Here is an 18,949-nt window from a genome sequence, read left to right on the forward strand (position 1 = left end):
AGAGGCTTTTGTTGGAACTGAGACAAGCTTTTTCTCTATATTAAGGCTGATTTCCTGTCCATGCTTCTGTTGCATTGTCAGTGCATTGCGAATGTATCTGAATCAGAAGAACAATGCATGCCTGGAAGTGAAAAAGATTATATTATATATATATATAAAAAAATATATATTATTTATATATTATATATTATATAATATATAAAATTATATATTAAGTGCTAGTACCTGTACAGTGGCTAATACCTCATACTTTGTTGGAGAGATGTTATTTTAGAAACCTGCCCGGTTCGTGGTGACCTGATATGTCATCTGAAGGTAACTATGGACTGTGTTGAAAATAGATTGTGCTGTTGTCTGCCTGAGGAGATGCTAGCCAAAGAGATAAATTATCCATGTTTAAAATTATGTCTGCAGTCTCATTCATTGCATGCAAACTCAGTGTGTGTGTAATCATTGCAGCATCAGGCAGAACAGCTGTCATCTTGGGGTCTCCATCAACATTTATGTAATCATCCTGTCTGACAAGGGGATTGCTGGACTGTGGTCACACATTCGGGGTTGTGTGGGATGCCAGCATCTTGTGGTTTACCCTGGCAGGCAGCTAAACACCACACAGCCATTCTCTCACTCTCCCTGCCCCACAGTGGGATGAGGGAGAGAATCAGAAAAAAAAAGTAAAATTCTGGGGTCAAGATAAAGACAGTTTAATAGGACAGAGAAGGAAGGGAAAATGTAATAATAATAATAATAATAATAATAATAATAATAATAATAATAATAATATCATCAACAGTAATAGTAATATTAATAGAACATACACAGTAAGTGATGCACAATGCAATTCCTCACCACCTGCCAGTTTTGCTGTAAAACAGTGGTCAATGGACCTGCACAGGAGTGGACTACAGGACATTATCTTGGATTGAGCCTATTCTGGTTTTAGCTGTGGCCTACCATGTGTTGTTTACACTGCTTCCTCTCACTTTCTCTGCCCTCAAAGGACATATTATTTGTTCATTTGTGGCATACTGGCTTGTATTTCAGCATTTTTTTTTCTTAGCCTTTGCTCCCCTGATGATGAAGAACACTTAGAAGACAGCACCACATGAATGACGTCTGACGGTACCATCAGAAAGCCTCTCTCTGCCTTTTCTCCCCACTTATTTAGGAGGGACTGTGGGTCAGGAGTAATGAAACATTTTACAGGCCAGTGATGTGAATGGTTCCACAGTTTTTAGCAAGGTGCGTGGCACTTCTGCCTCCTTCCAGAGCTGCTTAAAATTTTCAGCTGAGCCATGTCTCTGTGCTGGTGTAATTATTCCAGGTTTAGCATCATACATTTCTGTGCTTCACAGAAAATTCAGACATTATTTTTGACTGGTCATTGTATATCACTACGCTCTCTTATCTCATTTTTCAGGCCGGGATTCTCACATAAGTATCTGGATTCCTCCTTAAATTGATAGAAGCAGTACTACTGAGGGCAAGCTGTTGAGTTTTAAGATTAGTGAATACTTTCTGTATCACTGAAGGAGAAATGAATTAAGATGGTAAATCCTTGTTAATAGATACGATGCTTAAACCCCTATCTTTATCTAGTATCTGGAATGCAATAGACAGGAACAGAGGCACTGTAACTGTCAGTATTTAACAACTGTGGTCTGGCGTAAAGCTATCTGTAAGTATAAAAACAGTTGGCCAGAAAGCTGGACATGCACAAACTCAATCAGCGCTGAAGAAAGGAAATATCTTCCAAATATCTGAGCTTGCTTCGTCTGCTGTCACATCTGTAAAATGGGGATAATGCTGTTGCTCTTAAGGTATTATAAGGCTGCAAAACACATGCAATTCTTTCTCTGGTTATCATATGGAAGGAGAAAATTCAGAGCTGTTTGGAAACAGCACCTTCACCTTTCTTTCAGGTTAGGGTTGAGCACCAATAAGTGCTCTTCAGTGTGATTTTAGAGCCTGGAGCGACCATCTGATTTTAATCCTTTTTCCTTCACAAAGAGCTCACATCCTGGTACAATCTCCCCAGAACACGTAATCTTTAATTCACAGGGAAGCTGGAACATGCCAGCTGTAGATGTCTGCCGTCAGAGTAAATCTGAGCTCATGAAGAATTCCTCCCGTGGGTACCGGTGCGGTGATGGAGTGGCGAGTCCCGCCCCCGATCGGCTGGATCTGCTGCCGTCATGCTGCCAGGCAGCGCCTGGGCACCCGGCTGCCCGCTGGACCAGAGGAGCAGATGTGCTGGGTGTGGAGGGACTAGCTCTCTTCTCAATGGAAAGAAACGCTGCTGTTAGGTCCCTGCTGCTTTTTTTGTATGTGGGATTTGTGGTGCCTGTGAAGCAAACCATTGCGACAGTGGATGGCAGGTCAGTAATCGATTACGTACCCACAAACTCTGTTGGTAGAGTTGAGCGCATGTTTTAAATGTTGCAATCTGGTCATCTGTGCTGTGTGGAAGCAGATTCAGCTGCAGTTTAGAGTGTCAGTATGTGGTTTTAATTTTCTTTTCAGGTTTGAAAACATCGGGGGCTGATACAGAAATGAGATGTTTTGAAGCCTGCACCTCATTAAAAACATATCTTTAAAACAATTTTATAAACAATACTAGAAATGGTTTTAAGATAAGTGTTTTCTGGGCATCTGCCGTATATATCATTACATGTTAATGACTCTCACACTGACTTTCCCTGGTCTGTGTAAAAACGAAGTTAGAAATAGAATAGCAGCAAGGGTGTGAAAACTACTCGAAGAAACATCGCTGCTAAAATATTCTACTTATGTAGAATAAATACTTGAAGCGTGAACTTAATATTGCAAAGAAGTATTAAACTTACAAAATTATTAGAGATTTGGATTCATTGTTGTTCGTGGTGCTATTTTGTTCTCTAGTGAAATATAAATAGGAAGCCCAAATCGTAGCAGGGGAAAGAAAGGACTTTCTAGAGCCAAGTATTGCAAAAGTGTAAACAGCCTAAACTGTACTAGTTGAATCATGCCCCAAAGTCACTAATAACACACAGATCAATTATGCTGATGAGGATCACAGCTGGCAGTAAAATCTGTGCATTTAAGGCAAGAAGGACATGTGGTGATTTGCTTAAGCTTGTATTAAGAGATCTGGTGGTCAGTTACCAATAAATACTACAATATGTTTCATTTAAATAGCTTACTCGCTGTGCTCCTCTAACAGTTTTCAGGTTTGTTAGTGTCTTCTTAGTGTAATTGCACTTCTCAAATCAAGATCAAAATCTGAGAGAAAACAAGCAGTGGAGCATTACATGAACTTTATTCTATTAAATATTAAGAAATGAAGTTGCCATCTTGATGCCGGTGAATTGAATGGGGGTTTTGCCTTTTCATTCAGTGGAGGTGGGATCGTGCCTGCACAGTGTTAATCTGCTGGAAGTTTTATGAGCTGAATTTCTGGTTTTATATTAAAAATGAAAGCTTGAGCTTGTCATTCTGATACAGTTCTTCTTGGACATCCATTAAAATGCAGATCAAACCCCAAAATTCAGTACATTGTAAAATACTTGCGTAAATCTGTCTCCCTGTGTCAAATCACATGAGGCTACCAAAATAAGACACAGCACGCTCCAAATTTAAAAACTATAGGAGTCATGGGCTATGTAGATATTTCTTAATGACAGGACTTAAATAGATATATTTAAAACTTAATAACATTTTTTGTTAGGATGTTTCATAGAAGGAACTATCTTTTGCCCTGAATCTGATCTCCCAGGCTTACACATTCATAATTTTCATAACTTCACCGAAGTCACTTATGACCGATGTCCCTAGGACTACAACCAGTTCATCATTACCAGGCTCTCAGTAAGCATTCATCACCTTCCATCATAACTTTGTTTTTAGTGTGTTTGAAGGTTCACATGTTATTTTCCAATTAAATGCTTCATAAATGAACTGAAACTAGTTCAGCAGCCAGTGAAGTAGTCTGCAGCTGGACAGCATTAGTCTTAGAGTGATAAGTCTGGAGTAATCAAAATACTGCAGTAGAGTGCATTTTGCCATCTGATGCACCATCTGATGCAGGTTGTCAGAGCAGCAATCTGAAGTGTAAAAGACAGTGTGAGTATGGCTTCTGTTAACCTGAAGGAGTGAAAACTGCCTATGGCCTCCACAGTCGATCACTGTTGGGTGCCAGGCTTGTTCACATGCCTCACCTCAGTGGAAAAAAGACGGCTTACATGAGAGGCTTCAAGGGCTGGAGTCTATATGAACTTTTTCAGACAAACAGGCTAGACTTGGTTATCTTATGTGGATGGATAATGTCATTTGATAAGAGGGAATTTACACTTCTTTATACTTATAATCTTATTTAATTGGGTTTTACATAGTGATTAGTCATCCCAGTGCTTTGTATTAGGGCTAATCCAATTTCATGTGAGTTCCTGACATACTCGGTATGGTAAATTCAACATACAACATACATGTCTGGGTGTGTCTGGGATAGTTATTTACCAATTGGTAAGGAAAAGTATCAAAACATATACCATATGTGCAACTGAATTTGAACTTGTAGGGCAGAGTGGCTGAAAAATTTATAAACTTAAAAGCCTACTTTCTAATTCATTGTGCTAAAATTTATGTGCTCTCACTGGTTTCAGATCTAGCCACTGCTGTTAGTTTTGCAGGCAGTGGAGGAGAAGGCTGTAGTGCTAGGTAGTTTCCTGTCTTTCATACATGTAGTTAACATTTTTACATAACAAAGGGAATACATATTTTTAATGTGTTGTTATTTTCCCATTTCTTCTTACAATGCTTTTGTTCTGTGAAACATGCTCCAGCTGAGGGCAAAAGGGCCTTGCTGCCAGAGAATTCCCCATGAATTCCCCAGCTTGCCTTTGGATTGGAAAGGCTGTTGATAAGACAGTGGGATGGCTGCTGAAGGTCACCTGTTCCTGTCACAGATCACACATTTCTGTGACACCTCAGGGTTATGAGTGTCAAAGGCAGCTGACAGACCCAATAACATCAACATCAATTTGTGCTTGCTCAGAAACCGGGCGGAGATCCGTCCCTCACACCACCGAATAGACTGTGCCATAGCGATCTGGCTTTCGTAAAACAAAGCAAAGCCTGCAAGCCTTACCCTGATAGATTTCCCTCGCCTATATCTAACAGGGCTGCATGCATTGTGCAGGAGGCAGCCAGCGTTGCTAACAAACAGTAACAAACAGGAGTACCTAGGTGGAGTTACTTCACTTGCATGCCACTGCCTGCCTCCCAAGCATGCCTGCCACGTGGCTGATCGTATCTGTCATACTGTGGTACTTAATGGTGGTTCCCGGGTCACTCTCTCCACTGTATTCCTCGTGAAAGCATGAATATTTCATTAGCTGTGCACTTTCATCTATATTTGAGTATCTTTGTGTCTGAGCAGAAACTTGACATTTCTTCTGGTGCAGCATTGCTGCGCGTTGCTGTGGGTTTACATGTGATGTACAGCGGTCAAACTGCATCGTCACGAGCTCCGAACCTGCGCCTGTGTGCTGCGTGGAGGCTGGTTATAACCGTTCCACTCGGGATGTAACCCCACGGGGGCGTCTGCAATGACTATGCCTCGTATATTCATGCTATGCTCTCCTCAAGGCTTGGTGTTGCCTATCAGTTAACATTCCTCAAAGTGATTTAATTGGTGTGACCGTGGTATTAGCCTTATCCCGGAGGGGAAGATAAGTAATGATTCATTTTTCTTTAATTGGCAATCATGAAAACAAAAATAACCTTTTCTCTTCCCATAACAACATAAAAACCTTTAAAGTGCAGTGAGGGAATGAAATGAATTACACAGTTTACACCAGTCTCCTCTCATCCCAGTGTTTTGGTCTGCACACTACAGCATGGTGATTTCCAAACTGGAGTAATGGGCTTTGAGCTTCTTATTATGTACATAGGGAGCAGCTAAAAGTATAACTAAGCATAACTAAATAAATATAGGTCCAACTAGATATAACTAAAGTTAGTATAACTAAATAATTTTATATTTATATTATTTTGGTGTGCCTCATTTTTGTAGCTATTATAATGAAAAAATGCCCCAAAATTGCCTTTTCCAGCCTGAAGACACAAACTTTCCTGAAGGAATACTAGAAAAGAAAAATAAGGCTGCATCAAATCACAAAACTCATGCTCCTAAGAGAGAGCAAGAAAAGAAAGTTTGGTCCATTGTAGCGGTATCTTTCCTTACCTATCTGTCAAAGTGAGGATTATTTCCACCCATCTTTGAAGACTGCTCGCTGCTGGGACGAGACCTTTGGGCAGCTTACAGACCTCAGCTCAGCACTAATGCCACTCCTGAAAATACGGTGGGGGAGAGCAGAGCCCACTCTGAAAGTCCGCAGCCTCCCTGAAGTCACTGGGATTTAACAGCTCCAACCGAGGAGAGGTGGTCGTGCTATATGTAATTAAAACCGACAGACTGTTTTTAAACAGTGTTACCTACACTGAAATTTTTTGAATCTAAGATCTTTTTCAGGTTCTTTCAGCTCAGATCACAGTCACTGCTGCGGTGCTGCAGAACCTAGCTGTCTTTTTGTGCTGCGTTACGTTTTCTCTGGAGACTGCTCTGCTTTATTGCCGTGGTTGCTGAAGGGACCAAGCAGCCTGAGCAAAGCTACTCATCAGACCTGGAGTTTGGTGGCAAAGTGACAAGCTGGAATGCAGACTCCACTTTTATCTGTTTTGCCTTCTGGGTTTGAGGAGTTTGCAAGGGGACACGAGAGATCTATGTGGCAGCAGAGAGTATCCCTGTGAAAGGACATTCTTGCTGGAGAGACACTGATCCGAAGAAAGAGCCTGCTGCCATCCTGAACCTCTTGTGTAAACAAGACATTGTGTGTGAAATCTGGGGCTTGCCGAAGCTGGTAGCATTGCCATGGGTTTCAGGAGAGCCAGGTTCAGTGTGATCAAACTCCCTGACTGCCAGAGCCACATGGGCATGGCACTAAGCAAGGCAGGCTCTAAGCCATCCCATGTTTCTACTTTGTTGACGTTAGGTTGTTCAGACCCATATTTATCTGCCATTAAGGATGCTGCAATGGAAATTAGGTTGGGATCACTCCTGCAGTACACACTGGTGGGTTACGCAGATCCCCACACACAGGGAGTCCTTCGGGGAGTGGGTTTACCCAGCTGTTCAGGGGCTCCCCAACGACGCCAAGGCTTGACCCTGCAATTCAAATACCTTATGGTACAATTTAAACATAAATACTGAAATCTGCTTTTATTCCTTGTCCTTATGTGCTGGTGTTTGCATGTATCTTTTCAAGTATCTGCATTTTGTGGTGGATTGGAAAGCTGGTAGGAAACGGCAAGAAAAGTAGGTAGAAATGTATTTCCACGTGAAGTGTCTGTGAGGAGGCTCTGGCCACACCATCGCTTACAGCCTGGAAGGCACCGTGCGGGCAGAAGTAGGGCCGGGTGTACAGGGTCTCCGTGGGATGATACTCAGCTGTGAGTGCGGGAGGGCCGGTCTGCTCACCCGCTGGGGAGCGCTGACAGCAGACGTGAGAAGTGGACACGTGTCATCAGATCATGCCACTGTAGGGGGCCGCAGGTCCTGAGGAAGCTGCCCTGGTGTGGAGGAGGCAGGGAGGTGTTCCTGTGATGCATGGAGTGGAGTCTGGTCCTAAGGGAGAGCCTGGTTTCTTGGTCTTTCTTTGATCTTCTAGGCTTTTCGGTGATGTATGTGAATCTACTGGGCTTGACTCTAGTTCAGGAAAGCAGGTCATACTTGCACCAGCTGAAGACTTATCCCTAAATTGTATCAAAGAAGAAAATCAAAGGCTGAAAATTTCATGACCCTGGTGGTTGCTTCTTGAGGTGTGCTTCACTTGGAGCTGACTTCCATGGCATTTGGGATTGCCTGGAACCATTCAGGAGCTGTCTTTAGACAGCTGTACATCTGGGATTAAGGCATACTAGCCCAGTGCGTTTGCTCTGTCCCGGAGGAATTCAGTGTGTTACTTCAGATCCTCTCTGGGGGCTGAGGGTGGTGCAGTGCTGTCCTTGTGTTCCCCTGCTTCTGGCCTGGAACTGGGTCAGTCTCTGACCCAGAACTGACGCCCTATGGAAAGGGACAAGAGGGGTAACAAAGTCTTTAGTCAATAGGTAAGGACATGGGAACGCCTGGCGGGACAGATCCACCTGAGGGATCTCTGAAAATGAGGCATTTTTAGCCTGGATATACTGGCTTTGGGATTAATTTGGCCTGTTCCTATGACATTAACCAGCCAAGGATCTGCGATAAGTTTTGAATGTTTCCTTGAATGAAGGAGGAGCAGGAGCTTTCCCCAGTAAACTTACTGCAGACTCTAAGTCCACGTGCTGTACAATAAATGTTTTTCTCCTTTCTTGTAGTTTGCGTGCATTTGCAGATCAAGATTCTCTGCAAAGAAATGGTAAGGCTTTTTTATTTTTTCAGTGGGCTGAATGACTGGATACTGTCTCTGTATGTGGCTGTAAAAGATCTTCATTCCCAGATGTTGCTTCTGTTGGCATTAGTGACTCTTCTGTCAAATGCGTTGTTAAAGCATATCCGTCTTTAGGAAATACCCTTTAGAGGATTTGCCTGGTTAAAATAATCATTTACTGACTGACTGTAAGATACAGTGAGAATGTGGAAGAAAGAAGTATTCAATTTTTTATTTTTTTTTTTTTAACCAAATGAAAACAGAGTTAAATATTTGAAGGGTGGAGCTATGAGAGTGTCCATGACATGACGTGAAACATCACGCTCCTGGCAAGCTGTCAGGCTGTCAGGTTATTTGTCACAGCGTCTCATCTCTGGCTATTGCAGGGAAAGAAATTCCCACCCATAGTTACACGCTTTTGCCATTTAATGCACACCCTTTGACAACAGAGTTTGCTGTATGAAGAAAGAAGCAGCTTTTTGTTAAGTGTGTTTGGGATGAATAAATACATGTATAGGCTGAATCCTGTCATTTTTGGGCACTGGAGTTCTTCCCAGTAACGGTGGCAAGGTGTTCAATGGAAAGAAGAGGAACCATGTTGTATGAGTAAGGTAAAGTAAACTAGAAAATGGATGCATTGAAGGCAGTATTTGCACCAAGCTAAATATTTTCCAAAACAAAATCAGGTATTCTGAAATTCACATTTTGTGCAGGGATAATTATTGTTTGCATAAGAATGTGCAAGATTATGCTTTTATAAGTGATTGGATGTTTTCTTTGTAGGCTAATAACACACTTTCTTCTGCAGGTCGACGTTATGATGGTGGCGTGAAGCCAAAATTTAATGTAAACCAAGTAGCAATTACACAGGTAATGTATGAAGGAACTGAATCTGTGAAGTTTTTTCATAGCACATTAAGATCTTTTAATTTGTGTTATTGAATTAAATAATATATTGTTTACAACAAATAGCCAATGAAACCGTCGAAATCATTGTGATGTGGTACTGATTCACCACCTGCTGTACAAGATACCTTCTGCTTTTCTTGAGAAGTGAGGTGAGACTTCAGTTTTCTTCACTGGTGCTGTCTGGCACAGGGTTTGGGCACAGGGTCTTACTGGAAAAACCAAATCCTGTCATCCATATTCTGTACAATGCCATTTGACTGCTGCGGCCAGCATTTTGCTTATATCATTTGGTACTAAAAGAATAACTGAAGCAAAACTGCTGATAATTTAAATTTAGTGGGAGTTTTTCCTGAGTCCACTCTGTAGGTCTTGTTAAAAACTAAGCATAAAAGGCTTCCTTATCAAAAACCCTGCAAATGATGCAATCTAATGTAAATAATCTGTTGATTAAATCTCTGTCATCTGTACTTCGGAAAGGACAGCCTTATCACTTATACAAATGACAGTCAGTGTTTCTTGCTGGCTGTCGCATCACGTTTTCTGACCATGATCTTACCTTGCTTTCAGTTTGTTGCTTGTTGCTGTTACTAATTTTAATCCTAAAGCAGTCTTGTGCCATGTGTAAGGTCAAGTATCAAAAGGGGTCTTTCAGGGTCTGAGCTGGGAGATGTGATTCGCTAATCTGAACAGAAAAAAAAAAATCTTTCTTTAAGCCAAGACAAAGCTTTGAGGCTTAACCACATCCCTTCTGGAGCCTGGTAAGATGCTAATTATGACTGGGACTCAGAATATCTCTGTCGTTCATACATTATTTGAACTTGCTTAATCTTATGATGTGCAAAACAGCCATGCGGCCATTGTATATGTTATCATATTCAGATAGGACATATGTGTAGGTGGAAAAGAGTTGGTGTCTGGAAATTTAGTCTGAAATATGGAAATGACAGTAAAATTTTGAAGTCCTTTCTGAGCCCTAACTCACCATCTCAAATCATATTGCCTGACAGCCAAACTGTCCTCCTTTTGCTATGAAATTTGGCTTAGTAGGGATAGCATTTTTCTAATGTGTACAGATGACAGGGAAGCTGCAGTCCTCAGGTTTTAATCTTGTGAATGACTGAATTTGTGAAGGCAAGGATGCATACTTGAGCCATACTGTTCTGCAGCAGGTATTTTCCTGATTTTAAAGCCATCAGGAGCCAAACTGTCTGCAGGTAGATGTAGACTTGGAGATTTTTTTCACCTGGACAGCTGCCTGCCATGCTTTCAGCATGGTAGGCCATGTCCTTGGCCCAAGCTGAGTACTCTTTAGTGTGTTGAAGTAATCCTTACGGGTGTCCTAGAGAGTCTTCTGCTGGGGTGGGCACCTTGTGATCCTAGCTTTGCTTGAATTTTTTTATATTGGGCAGCTCTACTTGGGAGCATGCTAAGAATGTGTTTTGCCCTAGTGATACTACACTAGTAGAATAAAAATAACTTACGCTGGCTCTCTGGCCAGTTGTGCTGGAGCTAGAGGTCTGTGTGGTGCCATTGCCATGGTGGGAAGGGGTTAGCCAGAGATTTCACTGCTTCCTCAGTTCAGTACTGGTGCAGCTGAGAACTGGCTCCACACCAAGTGCTGGCCTCATTTATTCTGGTAGGATGGAGAGTAACTCCTGAAATATGCATCTTCTGATACTGATCTTTTATGTGGTCAATCAGGTTGTCAGCTACAACTTGAGCGGGAAAGAACAGTGGGAAAGAGCAACCTGGAGGCCGTTCACCCACAGTCCTCTCAACGTCACCGTTAATGGCATCCCCTGCATTCTTTTCTGGGCCAAGAGGATTGTGATTAAGTTTGAAAATCACACGCAGCTGGATTTGACAGAGAAGACATTTGGCGTCCATGCAACAGTGGATGTTGGAGATTCAAACTGCAGTGAAGACAATGCAATGTAAGGTGGCACTCTACTCTGCCAATGGAACTAGTACCAGATAATGAGTCTAGTAAATACCTGCTGAAGGAAACAGGCCTTGTATTACATGGAGTAGGGCCCCAGGGGCAAGCTCCTTCCTGTAATGTCCTGACGTTGCAGGCAGCAGGGCAGCGTGGGGTATGTACTTTCAGACCAGTCTCTAATGGTGCACGTAGATGTACATATCTGTCCTCATATCTTGCAGTGGTGGAGTCAATCCTTGTGGCTAGTCAGTTTTGCTCTTAGTCTCTGTGAGGCTGAAGCTGTGGATCTCTTTAGCCTCCAGCTGTTTTACGTAGCTGCTTGGGATATTGAATAGTGGATCCTACGCTGAATATGGGGCCTTAGGGGCTGGCCATACGTGACTACTGCTCCCTTCACAGGATGTGTGTAAGCAGTAATGTAAACCATTGTTACAAGACGCAGAAATGTATTTAGAAACAGAGTTAGGTAGCCCCAGGTCCCAGGATGTGATCTGCGAGTTGCTGAAGCCAAAGGGTGAATTCGCTACAGGTTTACATGTGACCTGAAAAGTCTCTGAAAACCTGAACTCTGCATCCCAGTCTGTCACGAATTTCTTCAGCATGAACAGCACAGTTAAACCTGAGTGAGACCTATATATTAACCTAACTGGATCCAAAACCCTCCATGGCCATCCTAGAAAGGCATGAAGGTTTTTCATTTCCTTTGTAGTGTACCTGACCACTTCTCTCCCTCCTTGTATAGTGGTGGCTGGCTTCATGGTCGTTGGTTCCACCCTGGTAGGCAGCATTCTAAAATTTAGGAGGTGGATACCAAAATTGGGCATGTGCTGAACATGAGCATTGAGTCTACCTCATAAATGGAGTTTAAATCTGTAATGACACGCAAGAATAAAAATAACATGATCAAAGCCAGCAGTTTCATTTAGCTCCTATACAACATTTCACCTGTACATCTGAAGATGTTTCCACAGAAAGTAAGTGTTATCTCTTTCTGATTATACATCTGTGAAGGATAACCCAAGGTGCACAGAAATTTTAGTGAGGTTATGAGAAAAGTAAAAGCTTAGTTGAAAAAGAAGCCAGGTTTTCTGCCTGAGGTATCATAGTATTCAACAAGGCAGCCTGAGTTTTACATCATTAGCATGTGAACTAATCCAGCACTATGTTTTGAAAGGCAGAGGTAGAGAATGGAATAATATTATTTTAAAAATAATAACAACTTAACAAACATTCCTTTTTCTGTTCTGGTCTGCAATTCAGAGATAATCTTAGTTTTATTAGTAATGATTGTAACCTAATAGAAATATACTCATGGAAAAGCAAGGGTTTCAAAAAACGAAGTGTAACTTTATAGTTGTTCATAAGGCTTGAAAAATCAGAAAGACAGTGCAGTGGTAGACGGCAAACTCCTACTGGAGCTGCTGTTTGGAGACTGTTAGATTTGAGCAGGCTACTCTGTCTACCTATCTGTCAGAGGTACCTCTGTAGTCTGGTTACAGCAGTGGATGCTTCATTCTGTAAATACAGAGTTCTAAGAAGTTAGGATTTGTCCTGGCTCTTGCTGGGAGGGTGATAAATATTTTGTGTTTTGGTTTTGTGGGTGGAACAGTGTTGATAACATGCCAGTGTTTTGGCTCTTGCTGAGCAGTGTTTGCACAGCATCCAGGCTTTCTCTCTTTGCCCCTCTGCCCCTCACAACGAATAGGTTGAGGATGGCAGGAGGCAGGGAGTGGATAATGCCTGGACAGCTGACATGTGTTGGCCAAAGTTATATTTCCTGCCATATAATACCATGCTTAGCAATTAAAACTGGTGTAGAGGAAGAAGAAGTGGGTAGGGGTTGTGTCTTCCGTGGTGGCCGTTGCTCAGAGATTCACTGGGCATTGGTCTGCTCATGAGAGATGGTCAGTGATTGCACTTCAAAACTTTGGTGTTTTTTTACCCCTCTTTCTTTCACATATTAAACTCTATCTTGACCCATGAGTTCTCCCTCATTTGTCCTTCCTTTTCTCTCCCCTGTCCTGCTGGGGGTGGCAGGGAGTGAACAAGCGACTGTGTGTCTTAGCTGCTGGCTGGGGTGAACCCACCACAGGGCAGCAAATTCTGCCTGATGCACTATGTTGGAAGGTATTTGGGAATTTATAGAACACATTATTCATTAAAAAACTGCAGGAAGAGTCAGGAAGCAGAACAACTCTACAGCATACCCTTGACATGCCTTTTATCAGTGTTTCACCATATCTGAGGTTTGACCTCAAAATCTGTGGGTCCAAAGCCATCTCATCTGTCATGTCTTCTGATCTTTCTTTTTGTTTCTCCCATAGTTTTTTGAGTACCCTCGAACAAGGGACACATACTGCTAAAGGCAAGCAGTACCTTGATGCTTAGTTTGAAGCTGAGGCTGGCATTTTTTGCTGGGGTCAGGACACATACTGTGACTACTGAGCCTTTCCTCCTCTTTTCTATGGAAAGAGAGAGGAAAATGCTACCCCTCCCTGATGGTTTTGCTTTCTTGCATGCTTTATGCTTTGTTTATTTGGGATACACTCAGAAATACTAGTCTCACTGACTCATGCCCTTTAAATGTGCTCCAGAATCCTAACCAAGAAAGCCGTGTCTTATACTGAGCTCTTGCTAGGAGGGATTTGTCAGGACGTTTGACAGATTGCATGAACAGATCTGTCGCATCTCTGCTAGATTACATGTATCAAGTCATTAGAAACTGTGTTTCAGGTTTTCATTCATCTGTTGCCACTGATGGCATTTTAAGTACTGATCAAGGTCCCTATATGTAGAAATCATGCTCTATAGATAGGAAAATGGATAATCTGGGCTCATGAGCCAGGATTTGACTCAGCATAATTGCCAAATACAAGTCTTGGGTTAGATTTTCAGTCAATCTGCATTTGACTGTAGCAGAGAAGAAAGGGAAAACTGGCTTGAATGTTGCTCTGTAATCTCAGGTTTAAGGACTGACCTGAATTTTGCCAGTTGATGGCTGAGTGCTCATATGATGCATTGCCCAGTTTTCCTCACCCCAGAAAAGTCCCTTAAACTTCGCTCTTCTCCCACCTTCTTTGTTAAGACAATACTTTGTTGTGGCTTTAGGTCAGCTTTCAAGCTGTTTTATACTGTCTGGTCTATGCAAAGTAGCTGGAGCCAGGAAAAAATATTTGGCATGGAACATATATGTATTTGCTATATGAATATAATAATCCAACCTATGGGGTTTTTTTTATGCACCACCTTTTGGATCAGGCCACTGACTTTAATGCTGCAGTTGCCTGTGTCTGATGCTCAACTGTCTATGATTTCCCTTTGACATAGAGGAAGGGGTAGCTACATCCAGTGTCCTGGCTTATTGGACCAATGTCAGTCAAGCTACAAGAAGTCTAGATCTCATACAAAATCATAGGGATAACTGTTTTGTTTTTTTTTTTATTTTCTTCAGTTTTAAGTCTTTCAGATGCTGTGTGACTTCACTACATTTTGTCTCTAGCTTAGTCTGAAAAAGTTGCATCAACAGTGAGAATCTGTTATGCAGGTTTTAAAAGGCAAAATACTATTGTTAAGCAAAAAAAATGTATAGCACTTAATCATGCAGTGCAACAATGCATTAATTCCAGAGATTGCAAAAGGATGGTAGAGTATGCATTAGATTACAATTAACCTGCTAGGGCCTTTCACTTTAGTAAACTTCAGGTGTCCATGCTCACCAGAGGTAAGCTTTGTAGAGCTACCTCACAGTTAGTGTATTTATATTGCTCTAATGATGCACATTTGTGAAATTTGAACTCAGGTGTCACCTGCATTTGTTATCCTCTAGTATCTAAAAAGATGAGAATAATGTGGCTTTCTAATGACATGCAGAGGTGGTTCATGCCTAAGATATCCTGGCTTGAGAAGGAGAACACGGATCAAATAAACCTAATTTTCAACCAATGCTGGAAGCAGTGGAATTGAATTGTGTTGAAAATTGAGCATGCAGTTCTGTTATTTCTGGATAGTCCAGGCCTCCTTCAAGTTAACAGCTGAACTACTGGATTTCACTGGAGAAAGATTTAATCCTTTCAGGTTTTGTTCCCACTGATTTTAAAGGTATACTGAGCAGCAGGCTCCATGTATAACTATACTTAATCTTTTGTCCTGCTTTTTTCTTTTAAGATTTCTGAAGTTGTTTTCTAGCCTGACATTACTTGCTTTTTGACCTAGGCTTTCTCTGAAGTTTGGTGACATTGGCAATCTAAAGGGACTTGTTATTAGGTAAGTTTATGTGATAATGAAAATATTAGATAATCACGTTAATATCCATTGTTATGCGGTGGCTTGTGCAATTTGTTTTAGGAGAATTTGTGTAAGCAAAACCGATGTGATAGACATGTTGATTGTATAATCAAGATACCTGCATTTAACAGGTCTGTCATTTGCCTGCCTTGTTTTATTAAGGCATTTCTTCTTCTATATTGACTTTCCTACTAATGAGAAAAGTTCAGGTCATCTGTTTTGCATAGAATCTTCCCATGTCGGAGATTTTTGCTAAACCTTGCTAATTAGCTACATTTTGTGTGGGGATATTACTGCAAGAACTGCTAGTGTAGGCTGCTCAGGCATCAGAATGGGACCTACTATGATTGCTTCTTGGCAATCGGAGGGAACAGCATCTCTTGATAAATAATTTTCTATATCTTGGGTGGAGGTACAATACCAATGTTGCATATAGATTTTTCTCAGTCATTTAGGAAAAATCCCTCACCTTTCCTTTTACTGTGTGGGAGAGCAGCAGACTCCTTCAGCTGCAATAATGAAGAAACTCAAATAATTTTCCAGATTCAATAGAAGGAGCTAGAGCTCACGCTGATATAAATGGGTGAAACTCTGGTAACACCACTGTGCCTTCTAAGATTGTTCAGCATGTGAATTTAATAGTTCCAGCTCTTAGTCAATCTTGCTTTCCTATTAATCTTTTTTTTCCCATACAATATTTTCAGATTCTTACTAACAACCAGCTATTATCAGCTGTCTGTTCAGAACTGGTTCAGTTTACACAGACTACAACTTCTTTACAACCACTCCATACAAGCGACCTTTAATGCAACCAGAATATATGCACCGGCAAGTTACTCCTACCACTGTGAACATGTGAGCAGCTTGCAGAGATACGATGCACTCCTCATACCCAGCTCAGCAAATGATCTTTCAAAGCTTTGGGAAGTCACTTTTATTGATTTCCAGGTAATGTAATGGAATTAAGCCAAATGGATCCGGTAGGTAGGCTGATGGGAAATTTTGCACTTCACTGCCAAGAAAGTGTAATGACCTTCTGTGTGCTGTTTACAGGATCTCCATGGAACCTCAGATAGAACTAAAGACTTAAAATATTATACTTTTCTTCCTGTCAAAGGAAAGAAAAGGCTATATAGATTTTCTGTAGTCTCTTGCTTGGGTTTCTTTTTAGTGTGGGGAGTGAATTTAACTTTCTGTGTTACACATCTCTGAGCTGGGCATCAATAACAGCATCAGTCACCGAGTACGGGAGTCATCTCACTTAACTTTTGATGTCTAGTAATGATAACCTTGTGCCCTGATTATAGTCACCCCAGCCTGCCTCTAAAGCCAGTGGATAATTCCTCTGACTCATCTTAAGTCCTTATTTTAGGATGAGATTAATCATCTTCTAAAAGCGCCTATTCTTCTGTGTTTGGCAATAAGGGATCCTGAGATAACTGGACCAGGATGTCTCGCTTTGAGAGATCTAAGTCACGGGGCATATATAGCTGAAAAAGAGGATTGAGGGGGGAAGCTGATCCTTGAGGTGAAAGCCCATGGATCAGTTTAGTGGAACAGGCAGTCAATGCCCTGAACGCCAATGTGGTAAACTTCATTTTAGAACTGAAGCCACAGGTGAAACTTACTGGCATTGGCCATAGTTGAATGCAACTTGATGTAGCTTAGCTGATTGACTGCTACGCATGGCACACTTGGATCAGTTGAGAAAAATCTAATATTAGGGTAGGAGATTGAGAGTATTTCCCTTTTTTGTCATGTTGAAATGTATGCAGTTTGAAACAGAGGCTCTGGAGATTCTCAGTGAGTGATCCTGGAAAGGCTCTGTTGACTTGAAAGGTACCATGCTTACAATTAAATATTACTGGGCTATCAAGAATGATCATACAAGACTTTATTTAAAACACAACTGCAAATCCTTTGGGCAGCAGAGTGAAGGGGATTAGAATAACCGGGAGTTTCTAGAAGACTGACCTGGATAAACTCTGCCCATTAACTCCAGCTAGCACGGAGAGATACAATGTTGCAATAGACATTAAATTAAAAATTCTTACTGGCTTCAGGAGCAAATTCATGAAGTTGTTTGTAACCGAGACGCAAGTTAATTTATTTAGTATGAGCCTGTTTGTTCTCTTTGTAGATTCAAGGCTTCAACATTCAAGAAGGACATTTTGCCTATGCAAAAGACTGTGCATCCTTTTTCTCTCCAGCAATACTCATGGGGCTCGTTATGTCACTGATTCTGCTGCTGGTTCTTGCCTATGCTCTTCATATGCTGATCCACCTGAAATCTCTTGACAGGCACTATGAATGCAAAGCTTCTCCTGCCTATTTTGCACAGATGAAGGACAATGACATGGGAGATGAGAAGGAGCCACTGAGAAGCAGTGGAAATGAGTCCTATGAACTTAGAAACCAACAGTTCCACAAAATCTATATTTAGCAGTACGCATCTGTCTCAGTGAAACAAGTGGTATTTTCTTCTGCTGGCACCGTCGTATGTAGTTTGTGCAGATTCTTCACTAACTGATGAAAGGAAAAGTAGGTAATGGACTGTTTAGCCAGTTACTGTCTGTTTTTTATTGATAACCACCAACTCAAAGATGCCTTGGGAAATGAGAGAAAAAAAAAATCTATTGTGAGTAAGAGATTTCATGTTGTGGGAGATTCCTGTAGTAATAAACCAAAATTCATAGCTTTTCATCCAGCTTACCAAGTCTTGAAGAGAGAATCAGTAATGGAGACTTTGAAACTAAATAAAGATACAAAAACTTGCAGGAAAAAAAAATCTTTGCTTATTCTTTCAGGAGGGAAGATTTTCCCTGGTTTTGTATTTGCTTCATCCACCCTGCTCTGTGTCCTGAGAAAATAGCATCCATTCCTTTCTCAGTATATGTTTTCCTTTTATTTTCCAAATTACATTCTCTCCCCTTTGTCCTCATAAACTCGTTCTCCTCTGGAGTCTTCAGAGCTGTATAAGCTGTGTATTATCCACAGCCCTGATGAAACAGTGATGGCTCTTGTATGGCAGATCTTGATACTTTCCTCTGTATAAGCTGGAGGCTTACTGGGGGGATCTAGTGGGAGAACAGTAGACATCTGGTCAAAGGCTTACCCTTAACTTCCCGGCTCAACTCCATGCCAAAAGACGGATTATGAGCATTATACCCTGTAATTCTAGGTTAATTTCTTTTCTATCAAATTCCGTCAGTCTCCCTTGGAAATTTTACCTGAATGGAGATAGCCAGTGCTATAACTGAAAATAGATATAAGCGAAGTGGTGGAAGCTCCCTAGCAGTGAAAAGGATACTGTGATTTAATTTTCACTCTGCTACTTGAGTGTTTAAGGTACTGTCTTCCCATTCATCCT

The 18,949-nt window shown here is 41.4% G+C and overlaps 1 protein-coding gene across 1 annotated transcript; it reads left to right on the forward strand.

Moving 5' to 3' along the window:
- The first annotated feature begins 2,210 nt into the window (after positions 1 to 2,210).
- Positions 2,211 to 18,352, forward strand: LOC104051836 (V-type proton ATPase subunit S1-like protein). The gene is made up of 7 exons (XM_064438088.1): positions 2,211 to 2,378; positions 8,395 to 8,435; positions 9,256 to 9,317; positions 11,058 to 11,290; positions 15,508 to 15,558; positions 16,284 to 16,527; positions 17,720 to 18,352. The coding sequence occupies exons 1-7, from the start codon at positions 2,284 to 2,286 to the stop codon at positions 18,020 to 18,022; spliced, it is 1,029 nt and encodes a 342-aa protein (XP_064294158.1). The 5' UTR covers positions 2,211 to 2,283; the 3' UTR covers positions 18,023 to 18,352.
- The last annotated feature ends 597 nt before the right edge of the window (positions 18,353 to 18,949 follow it).

This window comes from Phalacrocorax carbo, chromosome Z (assembly GCF_963921805.1).
Source record: "Phalacrocorax carbo chromosome Z, bPhaCar2.1, whole genome shotgun sequence".
Classification (NCBI taxonomy): Eukaryota; Metazoa; Chordata; class Aves; order Suliformes; family Phalacrocoracidae; genus Phalacrocorax; species Phalacrocorax carbo.

What these genes read in the sequence shown, in the direction of transcription:
- LOC104051836 (XM_064438088.1), top strand. Translation starts at nt 2,284, where the DNA reads ATGGAAAGAAACGCTGCTGTTAGGTCCCTGCTGCTTTTTTTGTATGTG. An exon ending in TGCAGTGAAGACAATGCAAT is followed by an intron (nt 11,291 to 15,507) that starts GTAAGGTGGCAC and finishes TTTTTGACCTAG; the next exon opens with GCTTTCTCTGAAGTTTGGTG. An exon ending in CTAAAGGGACTTGTTATTAG is followed by an intron (nt 15,559 to 16,283) that starts GTAAGTTTATGT and finishes CAATATTTTCAG; the next exon opens with ATTCTTACTAACAACCAGCT.